The 16,795-nt window shown below is 36.7% G+C and overlaps 1 protein-coding gene across 2 annotated transcripts in view; it reads left to right on the plus strand.

Annotated features, from left to right (window-relative positions):
- Window positions 1–5,047: 5,047 nt before the first annotated feature.
- LOC128019914 (integrin beta-like protein 1) overlaps window positions 5,048–16,795 on the plus strand; it is a 39,092-nt gene continuing 27,344 nt past the window's right edge. For both annotated transcript variants that reach the window (XM_052606262.1, XM_052606261.1), the window contains exons 1-5: window positions 5,048–5,229; window positions 6,479–6,681; window positions 13,167–13,313; window positions 14,004–14,126; window positions 15,163–15,303. In XM_052606262.1, the coding sequence (XP_052462222.1) occupies window positions 5,138–5,229; window positions 6,479–6,681; window positions 13,167–13,313; window positions 14,004–14,126; window positions 15,163–15,303 (706 nt within the window). In that variant the 5' untranslated portion in view covers window positions 5,048–5,137. The remainder of the gene's footprint in view (window positions 5,230–6,478; window positions 6,682–13,166; window positions 13,314–14,003; window positions 14,127–15,162; window positions 15,304–16,795) is intronic.

The following is a 16,795-nucleotide window of genomic DNA, read 5'->3' on the forward strand; positions in this document are numbered from 1 at the left end:
TTTGTATAGTGCTTTTTACAATACAAAATCACTGCAAAGAAACTTTACAGAAAATTTAGTTTCTACAATATTTAGTAGTAGCTCATCAGTGTTGACTGTCAATTTATGTGCATATGGCAGAAATTTACGTAAATATTCATTAAAGACATAGTCAAACAGACGATGAACGCTATTAACGGCAATTATTATATGATGCAATCAAACTTGTAGCTAAATTTGTTAGTTCTGTATTTTGTTTCAGGGTTGGCATCATCTGAGGTTCGCTGAGGGGGTGACATCATCTCTTCTCAGGTGTTCTGGATCCAGACTGGAGCTTGTGTAAATCCTAGTTACATCCCATGGCAAAACAGATAAATATATAGAGACATAATTAGCATAGCTGCTGTTTAAACCAAGTAAAAATAAATAGTTTAACCCAAGCTAAAGAATAATAATGTGCATTTGATCAGATGTAACTGAAGTCCAAATTTATGAGATGCATTATTTGAATGCTTGGCCAGAGAGATGTGTCTTTAATTTAGATTTAAACAGAGGGAGAGTGTCTGAACACACATAATATAACATAATATAGTGTGATATTTAAGGGGTCATATGCACCGGCGGCGCCAGGGGGGGTCTTGGGGGGTCTCAAGACCCTGCCAAAAAATGCCTTGACCCCCCATTTGACCCCCCAGCCTCTTCCTGATTAATATATATATATATATATATATATTCGGGATAAAGATCCAAAAATGTTTCTCTTCAAACTACGCAGAACAATAATAAATAATTATTATTTCGACATTTATTCATACACTGAACCGAGAACCGTTTCTGTCGGACGCGTCCGATTCGAGAACCGATGAGCTGATGATAACTGCGCATGCGTGATTCAGCGTGAAGCAGACTGACACAGAGCGCATCTGAACCGAACTGATTCTTTTGGTGATTGATTCTGAACTGATTCTTTGCTAATGTTATAAGCGCGGGTAAACCAAAAGCTTGAATGAAGGGCAATCATCGCCAATGACGGCATTACATCGAGCGCAAAAGAACCGGTGAACCATTTTTTTTTCAGCTGGTTTATTTGATCGAATTGTCCGAAAGAACCGGTTCACTTGAGCACCTGCTCCTTTGCCCCTTAAGTGCCCTTTTGTCAAAGCAAAATTTCCTCAATTTTTTTTGTAATAACATAGACTTTTGTGAATGCCTGCCCACGCCCAATCATAATATTAGTACAATTTATTAATAATAATTTAGCCGTAAATAAAATGACCAACATGATGACAGTTCACCTGACTACGACCTCATCCAACCTAGAAGATTCCTCATGCTGCACGCGCATTTTTTAATTGCTAGAGGATATTTTCAACATCGTGGCAGCTGGTAAGTGGTGTTTCATTCTCAGCGAAGTGATTTTGGTGTTTATTTACTTATTATTATTTTACAAGAACGATGTGATGTGAGAACATGCAGATACGTTGTTTATATCGCTGTGTGTAGCCTGTAGTGTAGAAGTAACACTAGCGTGCTGTTTGAGGGAGAAAAGTTTCACAGCCATCGAGGGGTCTGGTCTTTTTTACGTTATTTGAATAAACTTATTATATTACAGTACTTATTTATTTTTAACACGTAAAAATAATTATCACAACACTGGTAAGGCTTATTCAGATTTTCTCATTCTCTGAATTATCATTATAAAAATAAAAACAATTCAGAAATGAATTAAAATATAATTATATTTTAAATGTGATGCAAATATTTTTTCTACAAAAGCAACAGTGTTTACAACAGCAAGACCACTTTAGCCTGTAAACTCAATAATATCTATCTGGAAATAAATGTAAAAATATCAATGTCAATAAAAATGCATAATATACCTGACATGAAAGTGCAGTGTGAAGGATAAGAATAACAAATGTAGCCTGTCATTTGTTTACATTGCAAAGGTGTTTTTGTTGTTTGGTAGCAGAAATATGCAGTTATTAGCCATGTCCACTGTATTTTTTGTTGGTTTTCATGAGACCCCCCTTGAAAAGACCAGGACCCCCCCATTGCCCCCCCAATCAAAATTGTCTGGAGCCGCCACTGGTCATATGACTTTGCTGAAAAATAAACTTTATTTCGTTGTATATGTAAGTAATGTATGTAATGCAATGAACAATGGGTTTATGAACACATAAAAAACACCTTATTTTCCACATACTCTACATTATTGTTACTTCTCTATGCCCCGCCTTTCTGAAACGAATAGATTTTATACAAAGCTCATTGTTTTGAAAAGTGAGGTGTACACTGATTAGCTATCTATCCAATGCATTGTGATTGGCCGAATACCTCAAGCGTGTGATGGAAATGTTATGCCCCTTACCATACTGTGATGCCGTGTCCCGTTGCGATGAGATAAAACCAATACAACCCATTACAAACGAGGCATTTGTAACATTCAGTGGGGACATAATTTATTATAATGACATATACTGTCTTTTTACACATTGCATCGTGCTACTTAACCCTACTTAAGCTTCATCGGAATGGTCCGAAACTTGGTGACTTTATTGGTACTTGGTATATGAACACCGAAAAAAATTGGGGACAGGATTTGAAAAGTCTAAGTGGTCATAAAAAAATAGTCACACTCAGGGTCTTCGGGTCAAAAATGACCCCCCATAGTAAATGAATGGGAAATTTGCAAAAATATGAAAATATTTTTTTTGTGTGTACAATCTACAAATCAGCCACGATGCAGAAAAAAAGCACACAACAGTGAAGGGGTTAATCTCTAAAACATCAAGAGTGCAAAACAGACAAAAAAAATTCACACACACTTATACACACAAAAACACACGCACAAATGAAAGTGTATCAGTGCAAAAGCTAATTTTGGGAAATGTGTGAAATAAAAGAAATTATTCATCAATGTAAGAAATAAAGTGCACAGCAATGAAAGCATGAGGCTGTAAGCCATCAAGGTTGCAAAATAGACACACTCACTCACACACACACACACACACATAGGGAAATATGAGACTGGTGAAACTATAACAGAGAAATGTGAGAATATGTGAAATAAAATCAATGAATCAAATAAAGGGGAGACATTGGATCCAAAATGCAAAAGTCACACACCATGTCTCTTTCTTGAATACACACACACACACACACACACACACACACACACACAAGCAGGCGCGTACGCACGGACGCATACGCGCACAAACAGAGTAAGGTCAAAGGATGGAATTCTTCCCTAGTAACCTCCAGGTCTATTCGAGCGACCCAGGCCCAGTGTGACACTTTTTTTATTTTTCTATTTTCCATTTACATGTACTGTTTGAAAATTATTAAACGTTTGCTGTTATTTTTTTTTGTTCATAATTGCTGTTGGCAATTTTGAAGAGTTACTGTTCATTGAATTGCAAAAAATAATTTTAATGGAAATGTTTATAATAAAAGGTTAATAAAAATATGTTATGATTGAAATAATGTAATTTTGTTTTATTAAGTTAGAATTAAAACAATGGGTAACAAAATGCTTTAAAAAAATGCGTTCTCTTTCTAGTGCAATGTTCAGGTTTGACTGTATTATAAAGTAAAACTGGCACTTAAAATTACCATTTAAACCAACCAAAAAAAAAAAAAAAAAAACTTGACAAAAATAGTCTTTGAGAATCTGTGATTATATATTAAAATCCACAACCTGAAATAAATAGGCAAATATGTGCAAAAATCACTAGAATTCACAAGCCTTTCTACAGAGAGCTGTACATTCTCTATAGTGGTAAAAATGTGCTATTGCATGATAAAAATGCTTAATTTGTCCACCGGATGGCACCAATCTAATTAAAAAAATTGTTTACTATAGGCCTTGGCTGTACTTTAAAATAAAATACAGCATTGATAAAAAAAATTGCAAAAATTATATATATATATATATATATATATATATATATATATATATATATATATATATATATACATATATATACATTTTCTATTATATTCAATGTGAAAAAATTGATCATAATTATTGCATGAAAATTCATTATTATCATAAAATTCTCTCAAAACACCAAAAAAGAAAGAAAAAATATTATTGAACAAAAATACATTTGATTGATTTTACTGAAAAAAATGTATACCTGAATCCCGCCCTCCGGGTCATCTTTGACCCGAAGGTCCTGAGTGTGACTCCTAAATGAAGAACCCCAGAGGGTTAAACATAAAACCATGTCTGCATTTCTGATCAGAGAAATGGCAAACAAAAAGCGCTAATCTATATTGCTTAAAAATCATCAGTGCTAAATTCTTTAAATATGGAAACATACTTACAGGCTGTGAGTCAGCATTATTTGTCAGAACACCGTCATTGTAGGCTACTCTCCCGGGAAACAGTCCTTCTCCTCTGTAAAATGTGTTGCACACATCTGAATATTTGGTTTGAAGTATTCTGGAACAGTGTTGTCAATAAAACTTAACCACTGATTTCTAGTTGTGTCCTCATTTGGAAGACCAAACAAAGTAGATTTCCTTTCACGATGAAACACACAGCACTTCCACTTCCAGCACAGTGAAAATCAAAGTTACACCCAGAGTCTCTTTAAGACAAGTCATGTCACTCTGTGGCCATCTTTGAAATGCATCTCTTTGTATGGGGAAACATAAAATTTCCCAAAACTGTTCACTAAGCTTACTATTAAATTTCATATTTCAAATCAACAAAAAAGTCTAACAACAACTGTGTCATAAATGTTAAGCATAATGATTCAATATTAGCATAAACATAATTGATATCACAGTAAAATAGATTTAAGCTAAAACGGTCTTTAAAAATTTTCTTTGTTTAACCAATTGTCTCCATTTCATTTTTTGTGTTCTGTTTTTACAGTGATTGCTTTAGCAAATCCCATTTTTAAAGGACTGAAGCAAATATCTTTATGAACAACTGTTTTGAATTATGGTGATAAAGTTTTCTTTTTGGCATTCATCTCTTCCTCCTGCCTTTGCACAGAGAGTCACAACTAATCAAAGGCATTCATATGAAGTATGAAACCTCTGAAGTGTTCAAGCTGGATTTGGCCAGCATGTTCTCCCTCTGTTTGGGAAAGTGAAAATTCCTGAAGTCACTTCACTTCAGGTTTCTTTTGGGGATCTAAACATGCATGCAGAGACTTTGGTGAACTCCGTCTTAGTTTTTTTTCTTCTAATTTTGCTCTCCGCCGTTCAAGGAAGTTTACGGCAGTCACTAAGGTGAGTTTAGCTGTCTTGTTTTTCAATCATTTTGACTTTTCCACTGTGCAGCCACTGGATTTTTACAGACGGGAAAGTTTCTGTTGTGTGCTCACAGCTACAGAACTTGTCTAAGGCTTGTAGATTTCAATCTTAAGCTATTTACTCTTCTTTCTTTTTTCATTGCCGGCAATGTTTTATTTATATTTACTTAATGGCCATTTAAGTCAGTTTTTTTGCTTCAAAGAATTTACGGTATTTCCTTAAAATAAATATATGTACTCTTTGATCTCTTCCTGTGGTTTTGGCTAAGTTCCCCAGTTGCAATACTGAAATTTTTACAAATTACTAAGTGGTTTATACATAGCAGTTGCACATTCACCCTAATGTGTACCACAATGCATGTTTATGCGCTTGCTGCACATAATCAGAGAAGGACTAGAATCAGATTGAATATGCTGTTGTGGCTGACAGACTTGTTCCATTTAATTGCAACCATACCCTCTGAACAGTGTTTGCTTTTTAAGTGTATTTTATTACCCTGTAATGTGAGAAAGGCCAACTGCAGAGACAAGAAGCAGGCGGAGTGTGTAAGAACACTACCAAATTAAAAAAAAAATTCTTAGGGAAACTTGGGTGGAAAAATAATAAACAGTGGAATACCATTGTTTATTTTCAGTAGGATTGTAATGCAGTTCTTGTTCTTGACTTAACCAGAATACACTGCAATATACTCTTTGATTATATATAATATAATATAATATAATATAATATAATATAATATAATATAATATAATTTTATCCACAATTGTAAAGAAATTTGAAGATTAAAGTTATTTTTACAGCTTCCAAATTCAGATCTAGCAGACACATTTGTATGCACAGTGTCTACACAAGTTTGCTGTTCTCTGTGGGACTGAGTGCTAGCAGAATGATATCTTATGAGTCATGGCTCCATTTCCACTGAAGTGGTGATTTCCACATGACCTGCATTATAGAGATTTTTTTTAATCTTGAAATATTAGCTTGCAAGCATACAAGAAGATGCAAACACAGAATCTGCCAAAATCTGATCCATCCTCAGAAACCAAACAAGATTTTTCCTCCAGAAAGCGAGATTAGACTGGTTGTCATTACTGGTGAAAGGAAGGATTACAAACCACCACCCACCCATCCACCATCTGGCATATGTTCACCTTCAGGGAAAGAACATAGGTTTGATGTGGAAGGCAAAGGTCACAGGGTGAATGAACACTCTTGTGTCTTGCAGGCAGGTGGGTGGAGAGTGTAAGATCTCCCCTGAATCATCACTGAGGCGCTGTCGGACCCCCGATGGTTTGATCTGTAGTGGGAGAGGTGAGTGTGAGTGCGGGATTTGCATATGCCAAGTCACGGAACCCGGAACATTCTATGGACCACGTTGTGAATGCCATGCCTGGATCTGCCCTGCATATGATGGGAAGATCTGTGGAGGTAAGAGCTGTCTCACACTTTCCCAACACAGCATTCCCACTTAGTCCTTCACTTACTGAATGTCATGTTTCAATATCAAGTGTCTTCTGCAAAAAAAAAAAAAAGGCTTTGTAGATGTGTGCAAGACACACATCCAGCTTCACTAAAGGCCCTCGATGTTCCATCCAATAGTGCGTCATTAGCTACAAGTTCTCATTTGAATTTCACAGTGCCTCTCTACAGCCAAACATAGGCACTTTCAAAGGAGCCTGTTTGGATGCCATGTTGTTGTTTTTTTTTTTTATTTTATTTTTTTTTTTTTTGACTGCTTCAAAGGATAATTTTCACAGATACTTCCTTTACTGTGTTGAATGCTATTTTAGTAGTTTCCACTGGATGGTGAGTGTGTGCAAAATTTGATGTGAGTCCAAAGAAATCTATTAGCAAAGACTCATGAATAACCTGACTTCCAAACCCTTGACTAACAGCACCATGACCTACCGACAGCTTTGAAACATTTTATAATAAGGACACAGTGGTGCTGCTAGTGTAAGGTATTTACACTCCATAGAGAGCAACTGTGACCATCCACTTTCAAGCTGCCTTGGTTCTGAAAGTATTATACCTTTTTATTTATTCCATTCACTTTTTAGAAGTTGTTCAATCATGGCTTCAAAGCCATGAACCGAACCAACAAATGACATATTTTTGCAACATTTTCGGTCTCTACAGTACAAGTGCCTTCTCTGTTCAGGATTGTGGGTAGTGTAGTTTTTTTTTTTTTTTTAAAGGAAGTTGAACTAGGACTTCTGCAGAATCATATATGATCTGGGATTGGACTCTTTTGAAAGGTTTATACATTACAACTAAAAAAAAAAATTTTCCATGAAGAATATGAATAGGGATTTTGATTACTTTACTGCAATTGCTCTTTATAGCTGTTATTATACAGTAGTTCTTTACTCTGATAGACCTGATAGACCATGATCAAAAACACCCATCTATATATCTATATATACCACCTCCAGTTCTGATCTGTACACACGAGAGAGAAATCTTGTTCATTGCAGTTTGGGATATTCTAGACCTGTATTTTGATGTTTTGTGCCAATTGTTCACATCCCTTCACTTCACTGTAACTGAAGTTTTAGAATAGCATCAGATGAAACGTATACCCCAAATGCTGTGAGAAAGGCAGTTTGTCTTCCGTTCAATCTTTTTGACCATTGCACAAAAATATCAGGATATGCAATCTGAGCAGCATTGTTTGTATATTGCTTTGAAACACTGTCTTGTCATTTCAATCAGCATACAGGGCAAATAAGGTCTTGTTTACGTGCTCCAGTTTTATAACCACAACCAGCTCTTTTGAAAAACATATAGTAGACCTTGACAATAAGCTGCATTTCTTTGCCTTCATTTTATATTAATTTGATTTCTCATTACAAGATCTGCATGATAAGTAGAGCATTTAATAAGAAATTGCGGTTCTGACTTAAGAAGAAAAACCTGTCTTCGTCTCTGGAGAGTTGCATTTGTTCTGGGAGACTCCATAAATCATTTTGCTTATAAACACCTGTTTTTGTTCACTGACAAACAGATAGACATGATAGCATGTCTTGACCCAGCAGTAAGACTGCATACTAGGACTTTAGGGTGCACAAAAATACACAATGTTTTCACTTGACAGCTGGTCACAGGCTTTGTGTGATTTATTTTTTGGGGGTTTGAACGCATCTCCAGTGTTTCAATTGGCTACATGTGATTAACATATGTGAATATTTATTTTTCATTTGTTGTCACCAAATAGCACAAATCCAAATGTACAAGCATTTCAATGGGATTTGAATGGTTTGTACAGACTGGGAAAAATGGAGCACAATTTCATGGTTTTCTTCTCTTTTTATGTGACCTGGTTTTGCTTTTGTCTTCTACTTTATTGGGACAGAGCTCAACGTGGCAGTTCCATTCCATTTTCCTCACTCATTTCCCCCTCTCTCAAAGCAAGTTAATTGGGGTTTCAAGAAGCCACGTGAAAGATTTGGCACAGCGCTGCATTAACTTTTTCCTCTGTAGCTCTTTTCCATCTGTTGAAATTCTCTCAGCGACTTGGTGTGACCTTCAGTTTTGATCCTGCTGTGTGATGCATTGTTCTTTTTTTATCAAGCATGTGTTGCCATCTAGAGACCTTTCCTCTCCAATGAGGTATTTGTGAAGAACCGATTTATGTTCACAGAAAGTTATTTTATATACATCAATGTCTATCAATGGCTGTGATTTATGATACCCTTGAGATCTTTAGCTTTTTTAATGTGCTAGACTGAGCGTGTCAGAAGAGTGATATTCCATGTTTTCAGGTCCCAGTGGAACTCGGTCAAGATGTGTCTTTTTGTTGTTGGACTTCTGTTCTTCACAAGAACATTCTGATGGGGAAATGACATATCATCAATATCACATAACCTTTCTTTTAACTTGAGTGCCACATATTTAAAAAAGCTGCCTTGCACAGTCTAATAAAGACATTTGCACATACGATAAGTAACCAATAGCACTTTTTAAAATGCTTAGGTGAAGTGTGCTAATAGTTTTCTTACATATATGGCCTTGACAGCAGTGTTTATGGTTCTGGTGAACAAACATGTGCATTCTAGCAAGCCGCTGTCACCATATAGTTTGAGTACTAGCTCAGGCAGCAGGTCTGATTCATACTTCAAATTACATAGAAAAGGTCACATGCCTTCCAGATCAGTATGCATTTGGCGATACAAAGGAACAGGAAATTGTGTCCGAACAGGGGACAACACTGTCATTTCACTGCAAATATGAATGATGATGCCAAAATGACACTTTCATTTCCTCTCTGGTATTTCATCCAATTAATAACACACTATCAAATGTCAGGTGAGAGGAAATAGGGAAAAGATGAACATGACATGGGCCGGACATGAATGCACATCTCCAATATGAGTGCTATACAGCTCAAAATGCTAGACCACAGATCTGCCAAGTATCATTAATCATACATTGTCTATAAACGTATTACACTCAGTGACCCTCATTCTTTACATGATTTGGCCTGTCTTCATCGCTGCAGGTCTGCTGTAGGTATGCAGCATTATTAACCAGGACAGATGTCTCCCTCACACCCAGCCCAGCCTAGCACATAATCATTTCACGCTCTACAACGCAAAGCAGGAGAACAACAAGGGGAAATAATTACCTCAATGTCTTGTTTTATACAAAGCTGCTGTTTAACAGGCTTGGAGGATAAAATGTCTTCAAGATCAAGCTAGCACATAAAGGCCCTGGTTTACTAAAGGTTTGTGTGGATACAAACATGTGCAAACTTCAATGAATTAACAAAGAGCCTGCTGAAAATTGCATGTTTTGTAAAGCATAAAAAAAAATCTTGTCGGTTTTTGTGGATGTTCCTTAATGGAATTTCGAGTGCCATTTCTCTTAGACTGCACCTTGTTTGTCTCAATCCAGTGTTAAACTTGTTCGAGTAATTCCTCGGTGCAGCCCTGTTTTATTTATGTATTTATTGATTTATTTTTTCTCATTATGATTTGTAAATTTAGGCTGCATTTACACGAAAAAGTCATTGGTGCAGAAACTATTTTCACTCATAAATAGCTAATAAATTTCACAAATAATTACAAAGAAATTAGCAATTAACAAGTTGGATTAAATGTCACATTTTGACATTCTTGAGCTGAAAATGTAAGCATTCTAAAATGAGCTGGATGCTGCCTAAAGACAACATTGCCTGTGATTCTGAGACAATTCTTTCTATTCTTGTTTCCTAAAACAAATGATTGTAATCAGAGTTTACACCCCATCTTCCTATGTCAGTATTTAACATGAACAGCACTGTCTGCAATCGGAACAGCTATTAGCATCTGATGACTCATTAATCTGCTCGCCGTCTACAATTTATCTGATGTGGACACACTGTCTATTAATACTGTTCACAGCTGTTTAGAGTGAGTCATACGGCTCAGGGTGGATATGACCGTCTTGGTCCATCAGCTGGGAGGGGGTAAATTATGCCCCTGGTGGCACAGAAGCCAGGACACAGTGGACAGCAAGGACCAAACTCTTCCTCCCACATTTAGGTGGGTGGCAGTTAATGTCAAAGTGATTGTGTCTGCATGCAGGATGGCATCAAATGCCTTTCAGAGAAACATGACTACGAAAGTTAAGAACATATTAAATGGCACTAAAGAAGAAATGTGTTACTTCTTTTGCTTTGATCTTGTTTTTAGAATACTAGTGCTGCCTTCTGTTGAACTATTATAGTTGAACTTGTTTAAAAAACATTGTTGTGTTTGTGTATTTTTATTTTATTGTATTTTACTTTATTAATTTACTCATTAGCTTTTTTGTCTCATCAATTCCCTTTTAATTTTTACAGCTTTCCCGCAGGTTAAACAGTGGGTTTAACAAGTAAGCAAAAAAAAAAAAAAAAAAAAGTTCATTTGTCCTTTTATTTAAGGCCACTGGTGTTCTCAATGTTAAAAACTAGTCATTTAAAACCCCATTAAAGGTCAAATATTGGTTCAGAGGAAGATACCACACCACATTTTAACTGTTATTCTGTAATGTCTGGTAATGTCTAAAACTGCACCAGTCACATGTAGTTCCACTGCTATAACAACCTGCCTGATGTAGTGATGAGGAATGCCTTGTTAAAAGATCACATCATAGCCAAATAGCTGGGCTCATTTCTTAACATTTTACAATACCAATTTGCTTTTAATCTATAGGGCACAGGACAGATGTATGCTCCATTTGGCATTAGCAAAAATCTTGCCTTTCCCTCCAGATTGGCTATAAAAACACTAAATGTTTGTGACAAGCTGCCAAGACTCTCTGGTAATGAGTACAGGAGCAGAACAAGGCTATTGTTAAGAACTGATGGATAGCACTTGAAGGCTACATCAAATTTACATGATGGATAAGTGCAGGGAGTGATTGAAGATGACACTTCAGAATGTGCTAAGGGAGCTGAATTTACTATAACAGGATATATTGGTAGTGTATTTTGTCTGCCTTTTTTTTTTTTTTTTTGCACATCCATTTTCATCCATAGAGTCAAGAATAATGATTTGTTCGGCAATGAATGGCAATCATAACAATGGTCTGCCATAGAAAAATAACCGCACTTTTGGTATTGTTGCATGCATATTAATAGGAAGAAATAGGAGAAAGAGACAGTGGTGGGAAATTAATGAAAAAGTTCATTTAAGTATTTGTAATAAATAGAATTGCTTATATTTTCTAGTAAGAGAGTTTTGTAGAAAAATCTGAAATTTTTCCTGTCATTATTCACTTAGCGACACACAGCTGCCTATAGAAATAAGTGTTGAAATAACTGTGAAACTGCAGGACAGACTTTATTTACATGGTATTAAATCCATTTATGTCTGTCAAACAAGAGTTCAATGGCGTGAGAAGCATTAAAGTGATTTTTACTGACCCTGTGGTTGCAAAGATCTGCCGAACTTCATGACTCAACCTAAGCCAGACACATTCAGTTCTGTTCCTGGGCGGCCATGTCCCAGAAAGTTTAGTTCTGAGGCCAAGTTAACACTTCAGAACCAACTAATCAAGGTCTTCAGGATTACTGTATTATTACATGCAGGTGTGTTTGATTAGGGTTAGAACTAAGCTCTGCATGTCATGCAATGGAATATTTCCCTCACCCAAGCTTTGCTTTGTTATTTAATTTGATCCATTAAATCAACTGCACAAAACTATTAGGTCATTCTTTTAATACTTAATTTTCTTTCATGGGTTTAAAAAGGATGTCAAGCAATCTGCCTCATTTGGCAAGCTTCTACCATATGGCACATAAATTTGTCATTGGCACCCGCAACAAAAAATATGGACAATGTTTTCATCTCCTTTTTAACACTTCATAAGCCCATTTATTTCACTTTGTTAACCATGAGCAATTTTATGGCTAGAACGTCATTTAGCAAATGGGTTAACAAATTGTCTTCACATGCATTAAACTCTGAACACGACCTGTTCAGGGATGACTCTGTGATCCAGTCTGACTGAGCATTTTTCATTTTAATGAGTTCGAAATTTAAACAAGCGTAACAATAAAATACTTTTACACTGACCAGTTTGCACACATCTAGTGTCTAGGGTTGTGCAATTTCATAATACCGGTAGAGTGGAAGTGTACCAGAAGGAATCTTCAACACCTTTTAGCTGTGAAAAGCACACATGTGAGAAACTCCCATCCTCCTCTTTGTCAGGATTTCCTAGGTAGGCATGCACACATGGAGAGTGTTAATGTCTTTCACATCACCCTGGCCTTCACCCATCTCCAAACACCTTCAAATGTGTTACTAATCACAAACTTGATCTCATAGTACGCTCATCCAACACAGTATCACTTGTTATCAACCAATAACAGTGTGGGCCTGTACCATGACCGCTTTTTACTCAAAACAATCAATAACTGTATTCGGTATCTGTGTCCAATGCAGATAATGGGATATGCAAATGTGGAAAGTGTTTCTGTGATGAAAACTGGTTTGGGGAATCCTGTCAGCACCAGGAGGAATGTTCACTCTCCAGCAAAACCAGTAAAGACCTCTGTCGCAATGTCCAGGGTGTAGTTTGCTCCAATGCAGGTAAGATGTATATGATATTTGATATTGCATGGGGACCTATAATAGAACTAAATGTCAAGATATGTGGCATGCAGTTGTCCAAACATTATTTCTGGGTGGTCTAGAAAATAACAGCCTGCTTGTATTTCACACCTTGCCCCAAACCCTGTACTTAACCTTTACTCTGACCTGAACATTAACTTTAGGTGATGCATCTCCATGTTTTTTTTTTTTGCAGGGGGGGGGGCAGCTGGTTGTAGATAGGCCTGCTATGTGACACTTTGTCATTAATACATGTGTGAACGGGAAAATGATATGTATCAGGATTTGGCAAAATCCACAATTCAAGAATCAGCTTGTTTTGGGAATCATTTTTATTCACACTTCCACTTGAAAACTTATTATGAAATTTTATCAATTAACTATTCATTTTAGGTTTATATATGTACAGTATATAGACAATTCATAATGAAATATAAATTGACACTTACCATACATTTTTTTAATTGTATTCTATCTGCATCAAGTTTGCAGTCTCATTTCAAATTCAGGAATTCTCAGTTCATACTCTTGGCATGCATTTCCATATTCCTTGGGTCTGTAGAGTTTGTGTGAGTCGTAGTGTGTCTTCATATGTAGAAGTATGCTGCTGTGGAGCAGTGTGACAGCATGAGATCTCTGGGTTTTGACATTGATGAGTCTGACCGACAGGCACCTGTCACTGCGGCAGCTGCATGTGCCATAATCCCGATGGGAAGAGCCTGATCAGTGGACGCTACTGCGAGTGTGACGACAGCGAGTGTTTAGATGAAGACTCTCTAGAAGTGTGTGGAGGTATGATCACAGGGTGACCAATGCTTTTAAGTGAAAGTGACGTGACATACAGCCAAGTATGGTGAGCTATACTCAGAATTCGTGTCCTGCATTTAAAGTGCAAAGTGCACACACACACACAGCAGTGAACACACACCCGGAGCAGTGGGCAGCCATTTATGCTGCGGCGCCCGGGGGGGGGGCACCTGGGGGTTCGGTGCCTTGTTCAAGGGCACCTAAATCGAGGTATTGAAGGTGGAGAAAGCGCTGTACATTCATTCCCCCCACTTACAATTCCTGCCGGCCAGAGATGCTAACACGCAACCTTTGGATTACGAGTCAGAATCTCTAACCATTAGGCCACGACTTCCTAAAAACCAAGCCCAAAGGTCGCAGGTTCGAGTCTCAGGCCGGCAGGATCTGTGGGGTTTGACATTATGGTTCTAGGCTGATCTACAGTGACCCAAAATGTTTTTATACACATTTCCATTCATTTTACTGTTTTACGCTACTGCATATTATAGGGCTGTGTTCAAAATATCGATACAACGATGTATCGTAACACTCTGTCAAGAATTTATTTTGGTGAGCTATACTTTTAAAACCTGACACTTGCCTACACCAGATGTAAGTGTCATGTTAAAAGCAAATAGAAACCATTATAATCACTGACGCTGTTTACAGTGGACACAAATGCCCATTCAACCTGAGTCTATGTGTTTGAGTCTCCTGACAACAGGACAATTAGATTTATTTGGGGGAAAAAAACCTACAACCTTGTGTAATTTTCATTTATCTTACACAAGTAAATATACTGTGTACTGTATATGTATATGTATATATGTATGAAAGCCACTTTTAATGCTGGAGATCCATTTTAGAAAAGCATATGGTTTTCAATAGCATGATATAAAAATGATTGACATCCTCATTCACTTAATGCTAATGTTGTCAACTATAATAATGATGAGGTATTAAAAAAAATAAAAAATAATAATAATCTGAAAACTCTGAAACTGAATTTCTTTCTTCTCTCGTCCTGTGTTCGTGGTTGCAGGCCATGGAAAGTGTTACTGTGGAAACTGTTATTGCTCGGCTGGTTGGCATGGAGATAAATGTGAATTCCAGTGTGACATCAGCCCATGGGAGAGTAAGCGGAGATGCACATCTCCAGATGGCAAGATCTGCAGCAACAGAGGTCTGTCTTTGTGCAAGCATTTACCTTACTCTGACATAACCAATATTTTCAGTCACCTTATAACTTTACCTAATAATAGATTCACTTAGGTTATCCTTAATGCTACTGCAGGGGCATCTAAATCAAATTAGATTTCACAATTTTTGAGGGGTTTTCCACAGAGAATCTGTACTGAAATAAGTCTAATTGTTCCATCAGTTGTATACAACATAAGTAATTTCACCTGACAAGCACAAATGAGAGTGGGACAATGCATTCTCCATTAAGACACGTCAGGCTGCCAAAAAAGCTTTGGCACTCCAATTGCCGGTGAGCCTCAAGGGAGCTTCTCTCAAATTGATTACAACAAAAGGGTGAAGTGGTACACAGCATAAACTCAACCTCCATCTGAACCACTGTCTGTGGTTAACTAATCTGCCCGCAAACCGTGTCCACTCATCAGAAGCAACCATGCTGCTTTTCTGCCTCAAAAGGTTTCTAAAAACAGCAGCATTTAAGCAGTAGTTACATATTCCGAGTGTTCCTAGTTTTTAACACTTTCCAATAGGGTATACAATCCCTCATGGCCTTCCTTATGCATACTTATCCTTACATTTTACCATGCATGTATTTTTATCATCCTATTTAATTTATCTTGCTCTAAAAGAGTTCACTTGCTAGTTCCAGTGCATATGGTGAAAGATATCAATTATTTTGGGCTCTTTTAAGCAATCCAGCCTCATTTTGTGTATTTTATATTCTGTTAAATATATGTTCAGCACTGTGAATGGCAGGTCTCAGTGGATCGCTGCTATTGTGTGAAATGACAGCCTCTTTTAGTCAGTCAACCTCTCAATCCATGATATAGCTTGCCCTTCACTTTGAAATACAACCATGCAAAGTTATATATTTAAAAACATTTTGGAGAAAAAGCAAAAATGCTTGTGTTTTAAAACAACTACTGTAATGAAAGCTACTTTTTAAAACCAGCCCAGAATGTAGGACCACATGTGCAAAGCTCTTTTTGCAAGATTCTATTAAATGTGATTCTGACACATACTGTATGGGATGCCAAAGGGAGGCCTCAAAAAGGGGACAGCTTGCAGACAGGCCAGTAAGTAAAGAGTTGTTACATTTACAAATGATGTCTATGAAGAAAGCTAAGCTGGTTGGTCCCTTAGATGGGATACGTTCTCAGTCTGGTCAAGGTGTTGAAACGCTATCCCGGGCTGAAATCTTAGAGGTAGAGACAGAAAGGACAACAGTATAAGATGTAAAGCTGAAGTTTATTAAAAAGCAGTGTTAGAATTTGATTAATAATGGAGACAAGTGGTGTAGTTGATTTATATATAGTATAATATCAATAAAATATAAACATTAGCTTTTTCTTTTGATCAACTGAATGTATCCTTGCAGAATAAAAATTATTTATTTTAAAAAGAAAAAATCTTACATAACTCAAACTTCTGAATGTTAATGTATATCCACCCTAGTGAAAAATTTATTTTAAACA

The sequence above is a fragment of the Carassius gibelio genome, chromosome A9 (genome assembly GCF_023724105.1).
Source record: "Carassius gibelio isolate Cgi1373 ecotype wild population from Czech Republic chromosome A9, carGib1.2-hapl.c, whole genome shotgun sequence".
Lineage (NCBI taxonomy): Eukaryota > Metazoa > Chordata > Actinopteri > Cypriniformes > Cyprinidae > Carassius > Carassius gibelio.